The 23048-nt window shown below is 42.9% G+C and overlaps 1 protein-coding gene across 1 annotated transcript in view; it reads right to left on the minus strand.

Annotated features, from left to right (window-relative positions):
- ptar1 (protein prenyltransferase alpha subunit repeat containing 1) overlaps positions 1-23048 on the minus strand; it is a 26374-nt gene continuing 3326 nt past the window's right edge. Inside the window, exons 3-7 of the mRNA XM_014143364.3 lie at positions 21158-21224; positions 17620-17724; positions 9463-9703; positions 4804-5168; positions 1-3133 (exon numbers count right to left, since the gene is read on the minus strand). Coding sequence (XP_013998839.2) covers positions 2743-3133; positions 4804-5168; positions 9463-9703; positions 17620-17724; positions 21158-21224 — 1169 coding nt within the window. The 3' untranslated portion in view covers positions 1-2742. The remainder of the gene's footprint in view (positions 3134-4803; positions 5169-9462; positions 9704-17619; positions 17725-21157; positions 21225-23048) is intronic.

The following is a 23048-nucleotide window of genomic DNA, read 5'->3' on the forward strand; positions in this document are numbered from 1 at the left end:
TTCAATAAATAATGATTTAATAAATATTTTATAAATAGGCAACAACCAGCTGATTGTCGAGTCAGTAAGATATTTATGGGATAGCTAGGCTAACGTTACTTCTCCTTATGGGATAGCTAGGCTAACGTTACATCTCCTTATGGGATAGCTAGGCTAACGTTACATCTCCTTATGGGATAGCTAGGCTAACGTTACTTCTCCTAATGGGATAGCTAGGCTAACGTTACTTCTCCTTTGTTAGCCAACGAAAGCTAACACACAGTCACAGCAAGCAGCTGAAATGATAAACTATGTGCACTTTCATTGGTTTCAACTTTGTTTCTATTGGCATATCTTTGGATATATTCATTTTAAATGATCATGATAAATTAATTTGCCCTGGATCAAAGAAGCTGTCAGTCTCGTCACGTTCATATATGCGTGACACGGTGGAGACCACAAAAAATAAAACTGCAACATGTTTCAGAAGTCGGATAGTCACACAGCGAGACTTAGCTCTTACCCCGCTGTACCCTAACCAATGCTAGGCTAGTGGCATTGGGAAATATTGTCTAGATGCTTTTTTCGGAGGGAGATTGACTGGCTGGGCTGACCATGTAATAGAACTCCTTATGATCTAAAAAGGGAAAAACTGATCCTATATAAGGACTCGTAATATAACACTTGGTGAATACAATCCCAGGTATCATTGACTCTGTACCCTGTATATAGCCTCGTTATTGTTATTTTATTGTGTTACTTTTATTATTTTTTACTTTAGTTTATTTGGTAAATATTTTCTTAACTCTTTCTTGAACTGCACTGTTGGTTAAGGGCTTGTAAGTAAGCATTTCACAGTAAGGTCTAAACCTGTTGTATTCGGCGCATGTGACTGATAACGTTTGATTTGATCACTAAGAGTAAGTAACACTAACAGGGTGAAACAGAACAGACAGAAACAAAGCAGCAACCCACTCCTGGAGAGTCAATGGGTACCTCCCAAATGACACCCTATTCTCTATATAGTGCACTACTTTTAACCAGAGCCCTAGGGGATTAGTGCACTAAGAAGGGAATAGGGAGCCATTTGGGACACATATCAGTGTGAAGATCAAACCTATAAGGGCAATTCCACAGGAGGAGTGGAAAATGTTTTTTTTTTGGTATCTCAGATTGGTCTCACATAGGAACTCCACTGAGAGGAAGGATGTTTATTAACATGCTTTTTTACATTTGTATCAAACATTTTTTTTTTTTTATCCAGATGAAATGTTCAATTTAATGAGGCCCTTTTCAGACCTATACATGCCTCTTGTAAGAACCGATGATCTGTGAACCGTACACGATACAGAAAACATCTTGGTGTCGTTATAGTCCTTTGTTCTCTCAAATATGGAGTATTCTGAAACGCACATTTTCACATTCATTTATTCAACATAAAAAAATATTAATCTCAACTACCCTTATTGATTTTTCAACAATAAAAACTGTAACAATATACTCTTCAAACATCACATTTCCAGAGTTGGATCTCTGTTACTTTTAATGATATGACCTATTTTACACATAGAAATTGACATTGGTTCATGACCTATCACAGCCCTTCTTTAGGATTGCACATTCAGCAAGTCACCAGCAGATGGCATTTCCTTTGAATCCATTTCCCATTCAATGTGCTGGTGGTGATAATAACGTTGATCATACCTTCAAAATTAGCAGAGCCCACTCTGGAAATGTTATGTACTAGTAGAGTATATTGTTCCAAACACGTCTTAATAACATGAACCAAAAAATATATAAAAAACAGGTAGTTTATGTTGAATAAATTCATGTGAAAATTGTATTTCAGAATCTAGTCACAGTCCATATTTTAGAGCACACTAAGGTTTATTATGACGACACCAAGATGTCAATCTTGCACCAAGATGTCAAACTTGCACCAAGATGTCAAACTTGCACCAAGATGTCAAACTTGTACGGTTCACAGATCATAGGGTCTTAAGAGTTTGGTTGGTTCACGGTTGTGCTCTGTCTTAAGGTTTTATAGTTGTACGGTTGTCCGTAGCGAAACACCAGTAATGGCTTGACTAGTTTTTCCTTCTTTGTTTTTGTATGTTGACAAATTCATTATTTGCTGCACTGCTCATCTCAAAGTAGTCAGCAGAACTGACTAGAAAACGACAAGATTAGTGATGGATAACGGATAACCATGGCAGCTTCACATAGACTATTCTTCTACAGTTAGTGGGAGACAAAAGGAATGAAACAGTGACATGATGAATGAAACGGAGACATGGATCTCATAAGTGAAACAACTAAAAGGACTGACAGAATGGTTGTTCTAGTCCCTAACATTGAGAGAGACCTGAACTAAGACTACTAACAGACAAACAGGCCAAGCATACTGTACTCTTCCAGAGCAGAGCCCTTCTCAGATTTCCATTCTCAGACAAAGCTCTGCGGATGAATCCGAGTCCAGGCATTCTCAGGAGGGTGGGAGGGGCCACAAATTACTTGACCTAACAGAGACCCCAAGCCCCCTTCACAAGTATTGAAGAATAGGATAAATTGACCAGCCACTAGACGCTGATCTAGGGACAGTTCTTAGCAGTTCTCGTCCCTAATGGTTAAGGTTAGAAGGTTAGGGGTTGGGTAAGAGGATGCTAGATCTGTGCAGGTAGGCAACTTCTAACCGCTGCCCATCTCCGGTGGAAAAGGAAGTGTATCCTCTCACTGACCAATGACAGAGTTAGTCTATATATCTCACTGACCAATAACAGAGTCCAGCCACTTCCTGTATGCGAGGGCGAAGCGTCCCTGCTCAGGGGAGCGGCAGCTGTCCAGGACACTGGCTACGAAGCTGTGCTCTGAAGGCAGAGCAGGGGGGCAGGGGCCAGGGGGACCCCTCTTCAGGCGCTTGGTGTCACGGGGGTCCGGGACTCCAACCCCGTCCACTTCCATGGCATCCTGACCCTCCTGAGCCTGTCCATTCCTGCGCTGCACCCTGTCTAGACACACACCTCCAGGGCAGGCCGTGTGAGGGTGGCTGCTCAGCCCAGCATCGGTGTGGTTCGGTTGGGGAGACTCGCTGCCAAAGCCCTGGCCGTAGTGGTGGTCCCTCCTCCATTGGTGCCAGAGGTAGAAGACGTGTCGCCTTGAGAAGATAGTTGTTATGAAATACTGCATGAGCATTGGACTGGAATCATGTCAATGTGATACAGTACGCTACACTGCAAAGCCTTTAGGGGGATGTATTATTTATCTGTACGGAATGTGAAGCTTCAAAAATAAATAAGCACTTGATGGTTTTTAAGGGGGAAAAGATACAAAACTATGTAGGCTAAAAAACAATATCCTTTTTAATAAAGTATTTGAGGAGGAGCACAACTGCTGTCATGTAAAAAAAAAAAAAAAATCTACTTTTCTACAATCATCTTTAAAACCTAAGATCGATCTATATGTGTGTGTGTGTCTCACACATTCAACAAGGATATGAACACTGTTGCCATGGCACCACTCACTTCTCCCTATCACAACAAAGCTGGTCAGGATAAACACTTGACTGTGCAGCTGGTCTTCAGCCTCGGGGCAAAACATATCTCTCACTCTCTCCCTCTCTCTCGTCTATCTTCTCTCTTTTCTTTCTCTCCCTTGCTCTCTCGTCTTCATCTCTCCCTCTGTTCTCCCCCTCTAGAAGGAAGAATTTTCCACAGCAAAACAACATCAATGTCATGATAACCCCCAACACATCTACTCCTGAGAACATTGTCATGGTCTAACAGATTAGAAACTGGCTGGTTCAAGCACTGAATGCTGATTGGCTGACAGCCGTGGTATATCAGACCGTATACCAGGGTTATGACGAAACATGTATTTTTACTGCTCTAATTATGTTGGTAACCAGTTTATAATAGCAATAAGGCACCTCGGGGGTTTGTGGTATATGGCCAATATACCACGGCTAAGGGTTGTATACAGGCACTCCACGTTGCGTCCTGCCTAAGAAAAGCCATTAGCCGTGGTATATTGGCCATATACCACACCCCCACGCACCTTATTGCTTAAATAAACATGACTGGCATAATAAAGCATTTGCCACCAATATGGAAGGTAGTGAGACAAACTCTGTACAGTATCTATGACTAAGGCCATGGCTAGAGTTAGGCCAAACCCTAGATAAAGAGACATGGAGTTCCTGTATGCTCCTACCTGTGACGCCAGAGCATGTCAATATAACATGTGTTCTGTGATTGGCTAACATTGTAGTCCCAGGTTGAGTGACAGTAATATCTAAAAGACACTAATAACTAACTAACCCAAGATGTATTATTGGTGTCGTTTCCAATGGAAGCACATTAAGCATAGTTCATAGAACAAGAAAGGAGGTGGGCACAGCCAAGCACGAGCTAGTGAGATCCTATTGGCGTGTTTTAGCATGCATTTGCACATTTACATTAGGTAAAGTCTACTCTGAAGTGTGTGTGGGAAATAACTCAATTCACCCTTGCACTCCTTCTAAACATTGTAATTCTTTCAAACTTGTAGAAAGGGTCAAGTCCCCAAAGTGCACTGTTCGTAACAGATTATAGTTTTGGGAACAGAAAATGGTATTGAGATCAAATGTTTCATTGATGACAAAATTTGCAGAATGGTCGGCCAAGTTTAATCTAGCTCCATTTTATCCCACTTCCTGCCACTGGACTTCCTCTCATCACCATATTTGGTGGTGAGTGGAAGTTCTAAATGCATGCTTCAGATTTATGCCCAGTGACGTGTCTGGGTTTCCCTTTTGGTCTGTGGTAATACTGTCCTGTAGGCTCGTACCTGTGACACCAGAGTGTCTCGTGTCCGGGGAAGGACTTGATGAGGTCAGTACATAGTTCCACCTCCTGGTGGAAGAGCTGGGGCAATGCCGGCACCGAGGCCAGGTCCTCTGGGGAGGGGGGAGAGGGGCAGGGGGCTGCTGCTGTGGCCTCTCCGTTGGCCTGGTGGTGGGGGTTGGCTTTGTGGGGGCTGTGGCTAGGGTTAGAGCTGGGCTGAGGATGGTAGTGCTGGGGAGAGGAGGACAGGGACTGGCTGAGCTCCCTGACCAGGGCCTTGAGCAGGAACTGGCGGTAGTGGAAGCCACTGTGGTCCGACACGTGCATGGAGACCCACTGACGCATAGAGGAGAGCTCATCATGGAGGACCTGGAAGGAGGAGAGAGGTCTTACAGCACTAATCATATGCATAACCATTAATCTCATGTTCTGTTCATCATCATGGGTGATTTCATTCACATGGGAGTGTTTTTTATAAGCGAAGAGCACGGCATTATTCTGTAGCAGAATACAATAGCAACTTCACAGAGAAGAGAAGGAAATGAAAGATTAAATTTGATGATATATGGATGAAACCAAATCAAAGTATGATGACAAAATTATAAAAAATTAATGTTGCTTCTAAACTGATAAAGTTTGATCATATAGTTACACCACCCTTAACTCTCATTTTAATACACCAACGGTAACATGATATTCTATTACCTAGTTTAAATACCGCTTTGTAACCAACATCGGACATGGCGTGGTTAGGGCTGTGGCGGTCATTACATTATGTCAGCCAGTTATTGTAATGCAAATAACTGCCGGTTTCACAGTAACTGACCATTAATTAACAAACATGTTTAGCAGCTGCAGGCCTCCATGCAGCTGCTAAACATCCACCGTCACAATAAATCCGTCACAATAAATCCATTATTTATTTTAGGCAGAAACACTATGATATGAAGAAATGCACTTCAGAAGACAAGAATATGAGTTTGCCTACTGCATGTTATCTGGCTACGCTCCATGCTCTAGGCTGTAGGATTATTCATTTACCTGACAAGATATAAGTCCCATGCCATTCTTTTATATTATAGTAAGAAGAACATAACTTAACTGAATAAAATAGAAAGGAAAACTTTCCCATTCCAGAGTGAGTGCACATATGAAGTGGCTATGTTGAGCATTAAAGTGATCATTTCAAACAGGTCCTATATACTCTATTTAGAGTTATTTGGCAACTTTAGTTGTGAATGATACAAACCTTAGAATGTGTTTGAAATCTAGGCATATATGGGCTGCATGATGCGACTACAGGATATTGATGATTTCAGAAGGTTGCGGGGAAAAAAGCTTGCTCTCTGATCCTCGCCTCAGGCTGCACAGCTGTTCTCTCATCAAGTGATCACATTTTCACCCATCAGACTATTCTCAACGTAATCTTGTCTTCACTAATATGTAAAACAAGTTTTTATTTAGTATGGCCTGTGATCAAATGGACGGGATCAGAGGCAGGGGAAAAATACATGTCATCCGTATGCACTCGAATAGCGACTGGGTGTTTGATGTGATTTTCCATTGCATTTGCATTGATGTCAGAATGGTTAGAGGGACAATAGAGCCCTGAGTACCAGGTCATTAGGACCTGATGGAGGGACAATAGAGCCTTGAGTACCAGGCCATTAGGACCTGATGGTCATTAGCAAGTTGGGTACTACCAAAGCATGTTCAGAGTGCATAAAAGGAGATTACCGTAGAATATTTACTGTGGTCATGACCACAGACCTATATCTATCCAACACTGCCTTTCTAAGGTCTTCGAAAGCCAAGTTAACAAACAGATCACCGACCATTTAGAATCCCACCGCACCTTCTCCACTATGCAATCTGGTTTCAGAGCTGGTCATGGCTGCACCTCAGCCACGCTCAAGGTCCTAAACGATATCATGACAGCCATCGATAAAAGACAGTACTGTGCAGCCGTATTCATCGACCTGGCCAAGGCTTTCGACTCCGAGAATGCGGTGATTGACATCGGCAGACTCAACAGCCTTGGTTTCTCAAATGACTGCCTCGCCTGGTTCACCAACTACTTCTCAGATAGTGTTCAGTGTGTCAAATCGGAGGGCCTGTTGTTCGGACCTCTGGCAGTCTCTTTGGGGGTGCCACAGGGTTCAATTCTCAGGCCGACTCTTTTCTCTGTGTACATCAATGATGTCGCTCTTGCTGCTGGTGATTCTCTGATGCACCTCTACGCAGACAACACTATTCTGTATACATCTGGCCCTTCTTTGGACAGTGTTAACAAACCTCCAGACGAGCTTCAATGCCATACAACTCTCCTTCCGTGGCCTCCAACTGCTCTTAAAATGCAAGTAAAACTAAATGCATGCTCTTCAACCGATCGCTGGCCGCACCTGTCCGCCCGTGTAGCATCACTACTCTGGACGGTTCTGAGCTAGAATATGTGGACAACTACAAATCCCTAGGTGTCTGGTTAGACTAAACTCTCCTTCCAGACTCACATTAAGCATCTCCAATCCAACATCAAATGTAGAATCGGATTCCTATTTCGCAACAAAGGATCCTTCACTCATGCTGCCAAACATACCCTCGTAAAACTGACTTTCCTATCGATCCTTGACTTCGGCAATGTAATTTACAAAATAGCCTCCAACGCTCTACTCAGCAAATTGGATGCAGTCTATCACAGTGCCATCTGTTTTGTTACCAAAGCCCCATATACTACCCACCACTGCGACCTGTATGCTCTCGTTGGCTGGCCCTCGCTTCATATTCGTCGTCAAACCCACTGGCTCCAGGTCATCTACAAGTCTCTGCTAGGTAAAGCCCCGCCTTATCTCAGCTCACTGGTCACCATAGCAGCACCCAACCGTAGCACGCGCTCCAGCAGGTATTTTTGACCCAAAGCCAACTCCTCCTTTGGCTGCCTTTCCTTCCAGTTCTCTGCTGCCAATGAATAGAAACAAACTGAAAAAAATCACGGAAGCTGGAGACTCATATCTCCCTAACTTTAAGCATCAGCTGGCAGAGCAGCTTACAGATTATTGCACCTGTACATAGCCCATCTGTAAATCGTCCACCCACCTACCTCATCCCATATTATTATAATTTTTTTTGCTCCTTTGCAAGCATCTCTACTTGCACATTCATCACTCCAGTGTTAATTGCTAAATTGTAATTATTTCATCACTATGGCCTATTTATTGCCTTACCTTCCTAATCTTACTTCATTCGCAAACACTGTATGTAAACCTTTCTATTGTGTTATTGACTGTACGTTTGTTTATTCCATGTATTTATCTTGGCCAGGTCGCAGTTGTAAATGAGAACTTGTTCTCAACTGGCCTACCTGGTTAAATAAAGGTGAAATATAATTTTTTTGCACTGTTTTTAATAAGTATAAGTAATATGGTCACTAACAGCCCTACGTGTGCTTTATATAGATTGGTGCCAACATTTTACTGTAGGGTGTCAGCAAATATAATTAAACGTCTACCCTATTCATCTACGGCAAAGATAACAAATATTTGGTTGATTTTGAGCATTTCTAACCCACAAAGAATATTATTGTTGATATTCTAGTCACTCAAAAGGCTATTTTACATGGGAATCAGAATGACTGTTCAGGACCTTTAAGACATGGTAGAGACATTCGACCAATCAAATGTCATCAGCCATTACATAACCCAAACACCAATGGCTGATCAGAGAGCAGGGCATCTTACCAATAACAGGAAGTGCCTATTGCAGCTACATATCCCTGGTCCTACCATAGCTCCATGTCCCTGGCCCTACCGGAGCTCCATATCCCTGGTCCTACCGGAGCTCCATATCCCTGGTCCTACCGGAGCTCCATATCCCTGGTCCTACCGGAGCTCCATATCCCTGGTCCTACCGGAGCTCCATATCCCTGGTCCTACCGGAGCTCCATATCCCTGGTCCTACCGGAGCTCCATATCCCTGGTCCTACCGGAGCTCCATATCCCTGGTCCTACCGGAGCTCCATATCCCTGGTCCTACCGGAGCTCCATATCCCTGGTCCTACCAGAGCTCCATATCCCTGGCCCTACCGGAGCTCCATATCCCTGGTCCTACCGGAGCTCCATATCCCTGGTCCTACCGGAGCTCCATATCCCTGGTCCTACCAGAGCTCCATATCCCTGGTCCTACCATTGCATCACTCCATATCATGGGAATGCCACTGCGGCTTAAAAACAAGCCACAACAAAACACTCTCCATACACCTTAAAAATCCCTAGGGCTCAGTCCTGGGGGGTTGGCTGTTCCCAGATCAGTTCAATGGACCACAAAGGTCCTATCGTCATGGTCACACAGCACAGTGACAGGCCAGACAGATGAGACGTGAGGCAGAGAGGCTGGAGACACACTGTCCTTGGTGGTGATACACTATAAACCCTACTGACTGACACACAGAGCGGCCGGTCGGTCAGGATTCCTTACCTTCCTGGCAGTATAAGACCTGCTAGCTGACTGCTTGACTAGAACCCAGAGAGGTTACATTGAAAGAGCAGTTGTTTTAACAGAGACCGTGTACAATTAACATAGGCTATATTTAAGAGGCTGAGAGAGAAGATGATAGAGAAAGAAACAAGAGAGAGAGACATATGTAGAGCCCATCTAGTCCTACTCCTACCTTGAGGTTGCCCGGGGCCATGTTCTGCAGAACCCAGATACGGTGCGACCAGGCATTGTAGTTGCTAGGGTAACGGCCGGCGGCGTCGGCACACACCTTCATCTCTTCATGTAGGACCCTGTGGAGGTGCTCACTCAGACGTGTCTTCTCTGCTGCGTCACGCCGATCACCGTCCCCCTGCTCCTTCCTGTCCGGCCCGGGGGAAGAGCACTCCCGTAACACCTGCTGTAGTATCCAGCGCCTGAAAACACAGGGGACATGTTAGAGTCACGCAGGCACACACACACACACACACACGCACTTTAATCACCCTCGGCTGGTTCCCAAAACAACAGCCCTAAACACAGAACCAACCACAACCTAAGCATCTGGTTAAACAGAGCCAGGACACAAACACGACATGGATAACATCAATACAAGATGGCTACTGCAGTGAAATATCACCTCCATTGGCATTTCTTTGTATACATGGGGCAATCACAGTTTTCTCACGCTGCTAAACCCTTTGCTGGTCAGATGAGGGGTCGTTTGGAGTTGGGGCTGACCCCAATTAGTCGACTCGTCAATTGTTTGGTGATAGGCTGTTGGTTTTTGCTTTGTCATTATGGGATATTGTGTGTAGATTAATTTAAAAAATAAAATAAAACAAATCTCATCAATTTTAGAAAAAGGCTTTAACATAACAAAATGTGGAAAAGGTCAAGATTTGAATACTTTCTGAAAGCACTGTGTGTGTGTGTGTGTGTGTGTGTGTGTGTGTGTGTGTGTGTGTGTGTGTGTGTGTGTATATGTGTGTGTATATGTATGTATGTATGTATGTATATGTATGTATATGTATGTATGTATGTATGTAACATCAAGGAGCTGACCCGATCCTGTAGGTTCATGCTCTACAACATTCGCAGAGTACGACCCAGCCTTACACAGGAAGCGGCGCAGGTCCTAATCCAGGTACTTGTCATCTCCCGTCTGGATTACTGCAACTCGCTGCTGGCGGGGCTCCCTGCCTGTGCCATTAAACCCCTACAACTCATCCAGAACGCCGCAGCCCGTCTGGTGTTCAACCTTCCCAAGTTCTCTCACGTCACCCCGCTCCTCCGCACACTCCACTGGCTTCCAGTTGAAGCTTGCATCTGCTACAAGACCATGGTGCTTGCCTACGGAGGGGAACGGCACCTCCGTACCTTCAGGCTCTGATCAGTCCCTACACCCAAAGAAGGGCACTGCGTTTATCCACCTCTGGCCTGCTCGCCTCCCTACCTCTGCGGAAGCACAGTTCCCGCTCAGCCCAGTCAAAACTGTTCGCTGCTCTGGCACCCCAATGGTGGAACAAGCTCCCTCACGACGCCAGGACAGCGGAGTCAATCACCACCTTCCGGAGACACCTGAAACCCCACCTCTTTAAGGAATACCTGGGATAGGATACAGTAATCCTTCTACCCCCCCCCCCCCCCAAAAAAAAAGATAGATGTACTATTGTAAAGTGGTTGTTCCACTGGATATCATAAGGTGAATGCACCAATTTGTAAGTCGCTCTGGATAAGAGCGTCTGCTAAATGACGTAAATGTAAATATGTATGTATATATATATATACACACATACATACAGTACCAGTCAAAAGTTTGGACACCTACTCATTCAAAGTTCTCGATTTTTACTATTTTCTACATTGTAGAATAATAGTGAAGACATCAAAACTATGAAATAACACATATGGAATTATGTAGTAACCAAATAAAAGTGTTAAATCAACATTTTAGATTTTTCTAAGTAGCCACCCTTTGCCTTGAGATCTCTGCACATTCTTGGCATTCTCTCAACCAGCTTCACCTGGAATGCTTTTCCAACAGTCTTGAAGGAGTTACCACATATGCTGAGCACTTGTTAGCTGCTTTTCCTTCACTCTGTGGTCCAACTCATCCGTAAGCATCTCAATTGGGTTGAGGTCAGTTGATTGTGGAGGCCAGGTCATCTGATGCAGCACTCCATCACTCTCCTTCTTAGTCAAATAGCCCTTACACAGCCTGGAGGTGTGTTGGGTCATTGTCCTGTTGAAAAACAAATGATAGCCCAAACCAGATGGAATGGCATATCGCTGCAGAATGCTGTGGTAGCCTTGAGTGTCACCAGCAAAGCACCCCCACACCACCTCCTCCAAACTTCATGTGGGAACCACACATGCAGAGATCATCCGTTCACCTACTCGGCAGTTGGAACCTAAAATCTCAAATTTCCACTGGTCTAATGGCCATTGCTCATGTTTCTTGGCCCAAACAAGTCTCCTCTTCTTATCGGTGTCCTTTAGTAGTGGTTTCTTTGCAGTAATTCGACCATGAATGCCTGATTCACTCAGTCTCCTCTGAACAGTTGATGTTGAGAAGTGTCTGTTACTTGAACTCTGTGAGGTGCAATCTGCGGTGCAGTTAATTGCTGATTTCTGAGGCTGGTAACTCTAATGAACTTATCCTCTGCAGCCGGGGTAACTCTGGGTCTTCCTTTCCTGTGGCGGTCCTCATGAGAGCCCACTTCATCATAACGCTTAATGGTTTTTGCGACTGCACTTGAAGAAACTTTGACATCTTCCGAATTGACTGACCTTCATGTCTTAAAGTAATGATGAACTATCATTTCTCTTTGCTTATTGAGCTGTTCTTGCCATAATATAGACTTGGTCTTGTCATGACGTTGGCCTGTTGGGGAAGTTTATGACCCCCATAAATACACCCCCCCCCCCCCGTTTCGCTCTCTCTACTCTATAGAGTTGAATCTTGAAAAGCCCTTTGTTAACAGAGCTTCTGGGGACATCAAAAGGTGGGAAATATGCGTTGGGACTTAACCTGTTAGGGCTAGGGGGCAGTATTTACACGGCCGGATAAAAAACGTACCTGATTTAATCTGGTTATTACTACTGCCCAGAAACTAGAATATGAATATAATTATTGGCTTTGGATAGAAAACACCCTAAAGTTTCTAAAACTGTTTGAATGGTGTCTGTGAGTATAACAGAACTCAAATGGCAGGCCAAAACCTGAGAAGATTCCATGCAGGAAGTGGCCTGTCTGACAAGTGGTGTTTCATCTTGGCTCTTTTTATTGAAAACTGAGGATCTTTGCTGTAACGTGACACTTCCTACGGCTCCCATAGGCTCTCAGAACCCGGGAAAAAGCTGAATGATGTAATTCCAGCCCCTGGCTGAAAAACATTAGCGCCTTTGGTAAGTGGTCTATCAGAGGACAATGACACTGAGGCGCATGCACGAGGTGACCCCATGTTTTTATTTTCTCTCTCTTTGAACGTAAACACGCTTTCACGGTCGGAATATTATCGCTTTTTTACGAGAAAAATTGCATAAAAATTGATTTTAAACAGCGGTTGACATGCTTTGAAGTACGGTAATGGAATATTTAGATTTTTTTTGTCACGAAACGCGTCGTGCGCGTCACCCTTCTTTACACTTCGGATAGTGTCTTGAACGCACAAACAAAACAGAGGATATTTGAACATAACTATGGATTATTTTGAACCAAACCAACATTTGTTATCTAAGTAGAAGTCCTGGGAGTGCATTCTGACGAAGAACAGCAAAGGTAACAACATTTTTCTTATAGTAAATCTGACTTTGGTGAGGGCTAAACTTGGTGGGTGTCTAAATAGCTAGCCCTGTGATGCCCGGGCTATCTACTGAGAATATTGCAAAATGTGCTTTCACCGTAAAGCATAGCGGACATAGCGAGTGCATAGAGGAGTTCTGTATCTATAATTCTTAAAATAATTGTTATGCTTTTTGTGAACGTTTATCGTGAGTAATTTAGTAAATTCACCGGAAGTTTGCGGGGGGTATGCTAGTTCTGAACATCACATGCTAATGTAAAAAGCTGGTTTTTGATATAAATATGAACTTGATTGAACAAAACATGCATGTATTGTATAACAATGTCCTAGGTGTGTCATCTGATGAAGATCATCAAAGGTTAGTGCTGCATTTAGCTGTGGTTTGGGTTTATGTGACATTATATGCTAGCTTGAAAAAAATGGGTGTCTGATTATTTCTGTCTGGGTACTCTGCTGACATAATCTAATGTTTTGCTTTCGTTGTAAAGCCTTTTTGAAATCGGACAGTGTGGTTAGATTAACGAGAGTCTTGTCTTTAAAATGGTGTAAAATAGTCATATGTTTGAGAAATTGAAGTAACAGCATTTCTAAGGTATTTGAATAACACGCCACAGGATTCCACTGGCTGTTACGTAGGTGGGACGATTTCGTCCCACCGACCCTGATGATAGGACGACAAACTGTATCTTGGAAAATCAACACATTCTAGTGTAATTTAAATGTTTAAATATGAAACTATTTGTGAAAAGATTACATGTAATTTTAGCTTCTTAAATGAGAGAACGGTTTGTCATGGAGAAACTCTGCTCACTCAGAGGCCCCGCCCAAGTGAACAGACTTTGGTTGTAAACTATGAAACACGCCCTTCTTTCACCACTATATAAACCCGTTGACGAAAATGTAACTTCCTGTTCCGAGGACGACGGTCCTATGTTAAAAGGGCTCAGATAATAACCTAACGAAATTAGCATCGTGTTCAATGTGAAGGTGACGATCGACACGCCGAAAGGATGAATTTCGACTATACCAGCCAGAATATAGCACGAGCTTAAAAGTATGGCAACTTGGTATGAACTTTGAACTCATATTCACTCCAGAAGTGATACCTCCTAGCTGTTGAGTTAGCAGCAGCCGCTGTAAACGTGGGCTAGGAGAGGACGGACAGAGGATCCATTCTACCACGGTCCAGTTCACCACTAGACATTCTTCAGAGGACAAGAGAACCATGCTGGACAACCCGGCCTTCTATCTACGACCAATCTACCGAAGCGCAGCTCCGAGTAAATATTTATTGCATTTTCCATTTTCAAATGGGCGGTTATTTAGAATGCATAAGATACTGTATTTACGATAGCATAGCTGCCTACGGCCCGATAGACAAAATCTTTTTGTTCCTCAGTCTTCCCGCTCTTTCATTCAAAACCCAATCCCCTTCTTTGTGTAACCAGCCGTCATATCTGTTCCGTCCGCTAGGGACGTTTTCCTTTATGACATTTGTAATCAATGTATGATCCATTCTGTGTATATGTAATTCTGTGTGATTATTTAGGTATTTAGTAAATAAATAATTAAACCAAATTTTGTATTGCTGATTCAACTTGTTAGCCAGGGTTTGTGAAGATAACCAAGAATTTACTTTCAGATGAGACTGAATAAATTGACGATTAAATATTGACTGCTACTGATGTAAAATATGACTAGATCTTTAAGAGTTTGTTCGGAAGATAACAGCTCCATAAACATTATTTCGTGGTGCCCCAACTTTCTAGTTAATTACATTTACATGATTAGCTCAATCAGGTAATATTAATTACAGAGAAATTATTTTATAGAATAGCATGTCATATCACTTAATCTGGGAAAGCCAAAGACACGACAGTCTTTTACCAAATAGGGCCATCTTCTGTATACCATCCCTACCTTGTCACAACACAACTGATTGGCTCAAATACATTATGAAAAAAATTCCACAAATTAACTTAACAAGGCACACCTGTTAATTGAAATGCATTCCAGGTGACTACCTCACGAAGCTGGTTGAGAGAATGCCATGAGTGTGCAAAGCTGTCATCTAGGCAAAGGGTGGCTACTTTGAAGAATCTCAAATATATTTTGATTTGCTTAACACTTTTTTGGTTCCTACATGATTCCATGTGTTACTTCATAGTTTTGATGTATTCACTATTATTCTACGATGTGGAAAATAGTAAAAATGAAAACCCTGGAATGAGTAGGTGTGTCAACTTTTGACTGGTACAGTATGTCTTCGTCCTCCATTACTATGACATAATAATCCCTGTTCACATGCTACAGCTAGATCAGCAGTAGTCAAACTTGTTAGTTATTTTCCCTCAAATTTATGAGGATCCCATTTTTTGGCCAAAAACAATCCCGCAACCCCACCGCAAATCTAATGACAACCTTAAAAATTTCACATTTAGATTTTTACATCAGCAAATAACCTTCAATTCAATAGATTTATCTCTTATTAAAATAAAAAGACCAACAAATACATTTACTTGATAAGTAGTATTTTTAAAATTATATATATATATATATATATATATATATATATATATATATATATATATATATAAAACTTTTAGGCCCATACAATAATCTGTCGTCTTTAATTGTGATAACTTCTTTCGTTTTGAGTTTTTGGGGGCGACCTCACTACAGACCTGACATGGAAGACCACTGAGCTAGAGGTGGAACCCCCATCTGGAACCTCCTCACCGGCAGGCAGCACACAATGACAGGATGTAACAATTCCCACACAACAGCCACACCATGACCTTGCATGGCACAGATGTTTGGGGGTAATATATCTCTATGGGAATTACGCTGACCTTCAGTCTCTCAAAATAAATATCTTACTCATCGCCCTCTCCCTCTTTCTGTTTCTTTCGCTCTTTCTTATTCTCTGTCCTTCACCTTCTTTCTCTCCGCCCCCCCCATCTGTTGCTTACGTGCCCTTTCCAACAATGCAGAGTTAAAAGAAAATGTGGACAAAATAAAAACAGGTATGAGGTAGTTGAGGTAACATGTACATTTATGTAAGGGAAAAAGTGACTAGCCAATCAGGCTAGATAAACAAAACAGTAGCAGCTGCGTGTGAAGAGTGTGAAAGAGCGCCTGGGTGTGGCGTCAATATACAATATAGTGTGTGTGTGTGTGTGTGTGTGTGTGTGTGTGTGTGTGTGTGTGTGTGTGTGTGTGTGTGTGTGTGTGTGTGGAGTGTCAGTGAAGCATGTGTGAGTGTGTGGGTCGAGTCCAGTGCGAGAGTCAGAGTGTATGTGTGTGTGTGTATTTACAGTGGAACCTGTAAATGCCATCGCTTTAGAGGCACTGAAGTACACTACATGCCCAAAAGTATGTGGACATAGCGGGGCATTATCATGCTGAAACAGGAAAGGGCCTTCCCCAAACTGTTGCCACAAAGTTGGAAGCACAGAATCGTCTAGAATGTTGTTGTATGCTGTAGCATTAAGATTCCCCTTCACTGGAACTAAGAGGTCAAGCCTGAACCATTAAAAACAGCCCCAGACCATTATTCCTCATCCACCAAACTTTAGTTGTTACTATGCATTTGGGCAGGTAGTGTTCTCCTGGCATCTGCCAAAGTCAGATTCGTCCATCAGACTGCCAAATGGTGAAGCGTGATTCATCACTCCAGAGACCACGTTTCCACTGCTCCTGAGTCCAATGGTGGTGAGCATCACTCCAGCCGACGCTTAGCATTGCGCATGGTAATCTAAGGCTTGTGTGTAGCTGCTTGGCCATGGGAATTCATTCATTAAGCTCCCAACAAACAGTTATTGTGCTGACGTTGCTTCCAGAAGTAGTTTGGAAATCAGTAGTGAGTGTTGCAACCAAGGACATGATTTTTACGCGATACACTCGGCGGTCCAGTTCTGTGAGCTTGTGTGGCCTACCACTTGGTGGCTGAGCCATTGTTGCTCCTAGACGTTTCTACTTCACAATACCAGAACTTACAGTTGACCGGGGCAGCTCTAGCAGGGCACAAATTTGACAAACTGACTATGACGGTGCCACATTGAAAGTTACTAAGCTCTTCAGTAAGGTCATTCTACTGCCAATGTTTGTTTATGGAGATTGCATGGCTGTGTGCTCGATGTTACACGCTTGTCAGCAACAAGCGTTGCTGGAATAGCCAAATCCACTCATTTGAAGGGGTGTCCACATTCTTTTGTATATATACACTGTATTTTGGTCCACTGGTGACGAGACGTGCATTGTAAAATCGCCACAGTTACTAGGGCTGGGAATTACCAGGGACCTCATGATACCATATCACGATACTTGTGCATTGCAATTGTATATATGTATTACGATTTGATACTGCGATTCAATGTTCCAAACATACTGCTCCCCATACGCTGAAAACAAAATTGCTTAATTTAAGAAGATGGAACAACCTATGAATGAAAAATCCTGGAGATTTGGTGCAGGTACAGCCAATTAGCTAAAAGTTACCAAAAGGATGGTAACGTGGAAACTCCACCCCCCACCAGTCCTACCTGTGTATCCATGTCTCAGGGCTCTTGGGGAACTTGGTGAGGGCCAGTTTTCCCAGGTACAGGTCTCTCTCTGGACTCAGGGCTCCACATTGTAGCAGTTCCTTCCTGCCAGAGCAGACAGAGGAACTATTCAATGACTTTACATCTCAATGCTCCTGATGTGAATCTTATGTTACTACATAGTAGTTTTTTGTATGCTATTTGCGTACTTGTGTTTGTTTTAAGAAACACTCCATAAAAGAACTTCCCAAAAGAACAGATCAATTCTCTCTCTCTCTCACAACACACACGTGCACGCCCCCAAAAGATGGTTAGGAGGTCAATAAACAGAATATATATTTTTTTTAATTTAAAGACTAAAATAGACCATGGCAGGGCTGCAGGTCTTGGTTTAATCAAATACAACAGGCACAGATTAGGTCGTGACCTTGACAGTTGGACACGGCATTTGGTACGACAGAATGATTTGACCAGGGCGTTGTCTTTGAAGGGAGGACCTGTATCTTAAAGGTGTTGGTCCACTCTGCACTCAGAGGAACATGAAGCTGAGCTGACTGGTTGGTTCAGGGCAGTGGAGAGTGTTGGAGTCAGGTCAATGTGTTAAAGGAAATGTCATCAACAGAACAACAGGTTAGGAGACACCAACGCACACAGAACCAGATTCCAAGACACAGATTAAACCTAGTCCTGGTCAATTGATAATCTCCTTTGAGCCTGCTTTTTATTCCAGGACTAAGCTTAATCTGTCTCCGGGAAACCGGCCCACAGAGTCACACACCCTTAAAATACCTCCCTGTAAATGGTCTTCAACCCTAGTCCTAGAGACCAATACAGGGTGTGTGTGCAGGTTTATATTCCAACCCAACACTAAATCACCTTGATGACTAGTGATTAGCTGAATTAGGTGTGTTAGTGCCAAGTTTGAACAAAACCCTGCAGCTCTCCAGGAAGAGGGTTGAATAACACTGCCATTATGTTGAGCCACTATAGTGCATGTGGTTATAATATGATATTTAGTGCCATCTCCTGGCCAAAAGTGGAAGCACAAGTTGCAGGTATCAGGCGTAAAATCAGTGTACAAACAGCTGCTTCACGTCTTGCATCCCCTTGATATAAAATCAACTGCATTTATGAACTTAAGTACTAGCTTATAATGACAACTGCCTGAAACAAGAATCAACTACCAAGTCAAACATTGAGGCCAGGCTAGTCAAAGAAAGTCTACTGTGACGTAATATATGAAAGAGCAGCGAGCAAGAGCGAGAAGGCCACAGGCCAGCCCATAGTACAGCAACCAGAGACCTACAGCAGGGAAGAGAGAGGCCCCACTAGACTCTGATGATGATGGGCCATATCAGGGCGGCAGGTAGCCTAGTGGTTAGAGCTTTGGGCAGGGATCGAATCCCGGAGCTGACAAGGTAAAAATCTGTCGTTCTGCCCCTGAACGAGGCTGTTCCTAGGCCGTCATTGAAAATAAGACTTTGTTCTTAACTGACTTGCCTGGTTAAATGATTTTTTTTGGGATCAATACCATGTATTGCCTTGTTAGTTTCTCTGATGCATCTCTACGCAGACGACACCATTCTGTATACTTCTGGCCCTTCTTTGGGCACTGTTAACAACCCTCCTTCCGTGGCCTCCAACTGCTCTTAAATGCAAGTAAAACTAAATGCATGCTCTTCAACCGATCACTGCCCGCCCGCCCGCCCAGCATCACTACTCTGGACGGCTCTGACTTAGAGTATGTGGACAAATACCTAGGTGTCTGGTTAGACTGTAAACTCTCCTTCTAGACTCACGTTAAACATCTCCAATCCAAAATTAAATCTAGAATCGGCTACCTATTTCGCAACAACTGCTGCCAAAAATACCCTCGTAAAACTGACTATCCTACCAATCCTTGACTTCCGCGATGTAATTTACAAAATAGCCTCCAACACTCTACTCAGCAAATTGGATGCTGCCCTCCTCACAGTGCCATCCGTTTTGTCACCAATGCCCCATATACTACCCACCACTGCTCTTCTTGGCGGGCCCTCGCTTTATATTCATCACCAAACCCACTGGCTCCTGGTCATCTATAAGTCTTTGCTAGTTAAAGCCCTGCCTTATCTCAACTTACTGTTCACCATAGCAGCACCCAACCGTAGCATGCGCTCCATCAGGTATATTTCACCGGCCAAAGCCAATTCCTCCGTTGGCCACCTTTCCTTCCAGTTCCTCTGCTGCCAATGACTGGAACGAATTACAAAAATCACTGAAGCTGGAGACTCATATCTCCCTCTCTAAATTTAAGCACCAGCTGTCAGAGCAGTTCACAGATCACTGCACCTGTACATAGCCCATCTGTAATTATCCCATCCAGCTACCTCATCCCCATACTGTTATTTCTTTTTTTGCTCCTTTGCACCCCAGTATCTCTACTTGCACATTCATCTTCTGCACATCTATCACTCCAGTGTTTAATTGCTAAATTGTAATTATTTTGCCACTATGGGCTATTTATTGCCTTACCTTCCTTATCTTACCTCATTTGCACACACTGTATATATACTTTTCTATTGTGTTATTGACTGTATGTTTGTTTATTCCATGTGTAACTCTGTGTTGTTGTTTGTGTCGCACTGCTTTGCTTTATCTTGGCCAGATCGCAGTTGTAAATGAGAACTTGTTCAACTGGTCTACCTGGTTAAATAAAGGTGAAATAAAAAAAGTTCCTGACTGTACACACAATGGACAGTACTAAGACTTTAGAACGCTAAATGATTTACATTATATTCTGAGTTGAGCAGATTTAAGCAAAACTCGGAGTTGCACACATTTATCTTAACTCTGAATCAGGCCCAAACTAACAGACTATATACCTCCAGCATTTATGATGATAGCTCCAGCATTTAAAGGCTTGTGTGGAGTATGAGACCAATGTGAAATAAGACAGAATTCCTGAAAGGATAATAAAATATATTTTTTTACAGTAATTCAGAGTTCACCCTGTCCAGATACAAGTTACCACAGAGATCATACATCCATATAGACAGCATCAGAGTTATCCTCAGAGGACAAGTTACCACAGAGATCATACATCCATATAGACAGCATCAGAGTTATCCTCAGAGGACAAGTTTCAGATACAAACCAGACACGGATACTAGAGTATTATTCTGTCACAACAGTCGTCTGGATACTGTAACATAGAGAGATATTTTGTCCCTTCAGAGGGGGAAGGGCGTACTGGCCCTTAGGCATCGTCTTGGCAGTTATTTCAAAACGTATAGGTTCATTATCATTTTGACATACTTAATATCTAGTTTTACATGTTGAAGAGTGGCCTGGAGTGTTTTTTAGCCCCAAATAATAATCACCTCCATAACAAAACAAAAATATCAAACCTCCCGCGGGCCATATGTTGCCCACCCCTGAGAGGATGGAGTGGGTCTATTTACAGGGATTATTATTGTGTCTTCAATGTGGCCACAACATATACAGATCATAGTCTTTTACACAACACAGCTGGAATGGTGTGAGCCGGAGTTCTTACCTGACATTCCAAGCAGTGGTGAAGTCTGGGTTGAGCAGCAGCAGAGTGCAGGTGATGTCTACCAGAGCTTGAAGAGGGAGAGACAGGTCAGTATATCAACTGATTATTTGAAGTAAAAGTCATTTATAATGCCCATTTTGTTAGGTACAAGAAATTCTGTCCGTCCAAAATGGTAACGAAAGGATTTTGCCACATCCCCAAAAGCTAATTTATACGACGTAGACTGAATTCATCCTGTCTCTAGAAACCAATATGGTTTAGGTATAGGCCAGAGCTGTGTTCGAATACTCATACTAACCGTACTATTTGTGAGGTAAATTGAGTATATAGTATTGCTTATTGGTCATAGTAATGGTATGCCAAAAGTTCCCGGATGTCGTACTACATTCGCCAAAATACGAAGTATACAAGCAGTGGACACTATTTCCGTGCTTTTAGGGCCCATAATGCAATTCTTCGGGAAATGGGCGTGGCTTCTCATCATTTTCAGATTTGAAGAAAATTGTGTTAAATATGCAGCCGAAGTCCGACGAGAGCGCCTACAAATTCATTGCTTTAACTAATTATGACAAATGTTAAGAAAATGTTGCGCAATGTAATAAAGTCATTACTTTTCAAATAAGTTACCTTACACGTTATGTTGGCTGACAATTTGTTAGCTACGCTATCCTTACGAACCACAAAGCATTACAGCAGTATGTACCGGTATGTTAGCTAGCTACCTAACGTTAGTTGGCTACTAACACATCAAACTTGCCAATATATTAACTATAGGCTAACTACCCAACGTTGATTGACTTGATTAGTCCTGTTATTCCTAGTTAAGTGGTATAGTCGTTGGGCGTTCTCAATGGACATTCGGGTGCTTTCGTAAATTCGCTCTGGCTATCTGACTTGCCTAGTTAAATAAAGGTTAAGTGTAACAGAGCGCAGAATAACTGATGCTTTTACGAAGGCTCAACACCCGTTGAATATGGCCTGTGTCAGTAAACATCGGCACAAAAGTGTAATTAAATTGTTGCCAGCATCAGTTACAGTCACTAACGTTCTGGATAACATGAAAACACCCTAACCAGCTCTGCTAGGGCGAGTAAAATGGTCAGAGTGAGTTGTTCTCTTATTTGTCTGGAAGTAGCTAGTAAGTTAGCCAGTTAGCTTGGGTGCCGTTGTGAGGTCAGAACGTTCGAGTTGTGAGGTAGAGCGTCCAGTTTGCACCCTGAAGCGAAACACTATGAATTTACAAAATGGACAATCTGACAACACTCTGAATTGACGAACGCCCAGAGTGCACTCTGGCACTCCATATTGAATTTAAGAACACACCCGAAGTCGTAAAATGTCTAGCTAGTAATTTATTATGCTAACAAGCTAGCAAGAGGTTGCATAGCAACAGCATCAACTTCCGGTAGACCAGCAAAGCGCTAGTACTCTCAACTGTTTGTTTACAGTATACTAAAATAAACTAATAGTATGTAGTATATACTCATTAAGTATGTGGTATACAGTATGTTAGTATGGGTATTCGAACACAGCTCATGACTTCAGAGTACAGTAACCCTTGCAATCTACAGTGAGGTGTCGCCAAGCCAGCAGCTGTACAAAAGGTTACTTTCCCTGTCCTAAAAGCAGCAGGTATGAAAAGGTGTTGATGCCATCTCCAACCGTTGTGCCCTTGAGCAAGGAACTTAACCTCAAACTATTCCAGAGGGCCTCCTGAGTGGCACAGTGGTCTAAGGCACTGCATCGCAGTGCTAGCTATGCCACTAGAGATCCTGGTTCGAGTCCAGACTGTAACTACCAATTGGATACCACGAAATTGGGGAGAAAACAGGGTAAATAATTGTTAAAAAAATCACTGAAAAACTGTCCCAGAGGGTAGAGCTGCATCATG

The sequence above is a fragment of the Salmo salar genome, chromosome 15 (assembly GCF_965601325.2).
Source record: "Salmo salar chromosome 15, fSalSal1, whole genome shotgun sequence".
NCBI lineage: Eukaryota > Metazoa > Chordata > Actinopteri > Salmoniformes > Salmonidae > Salmo > Salmo salar.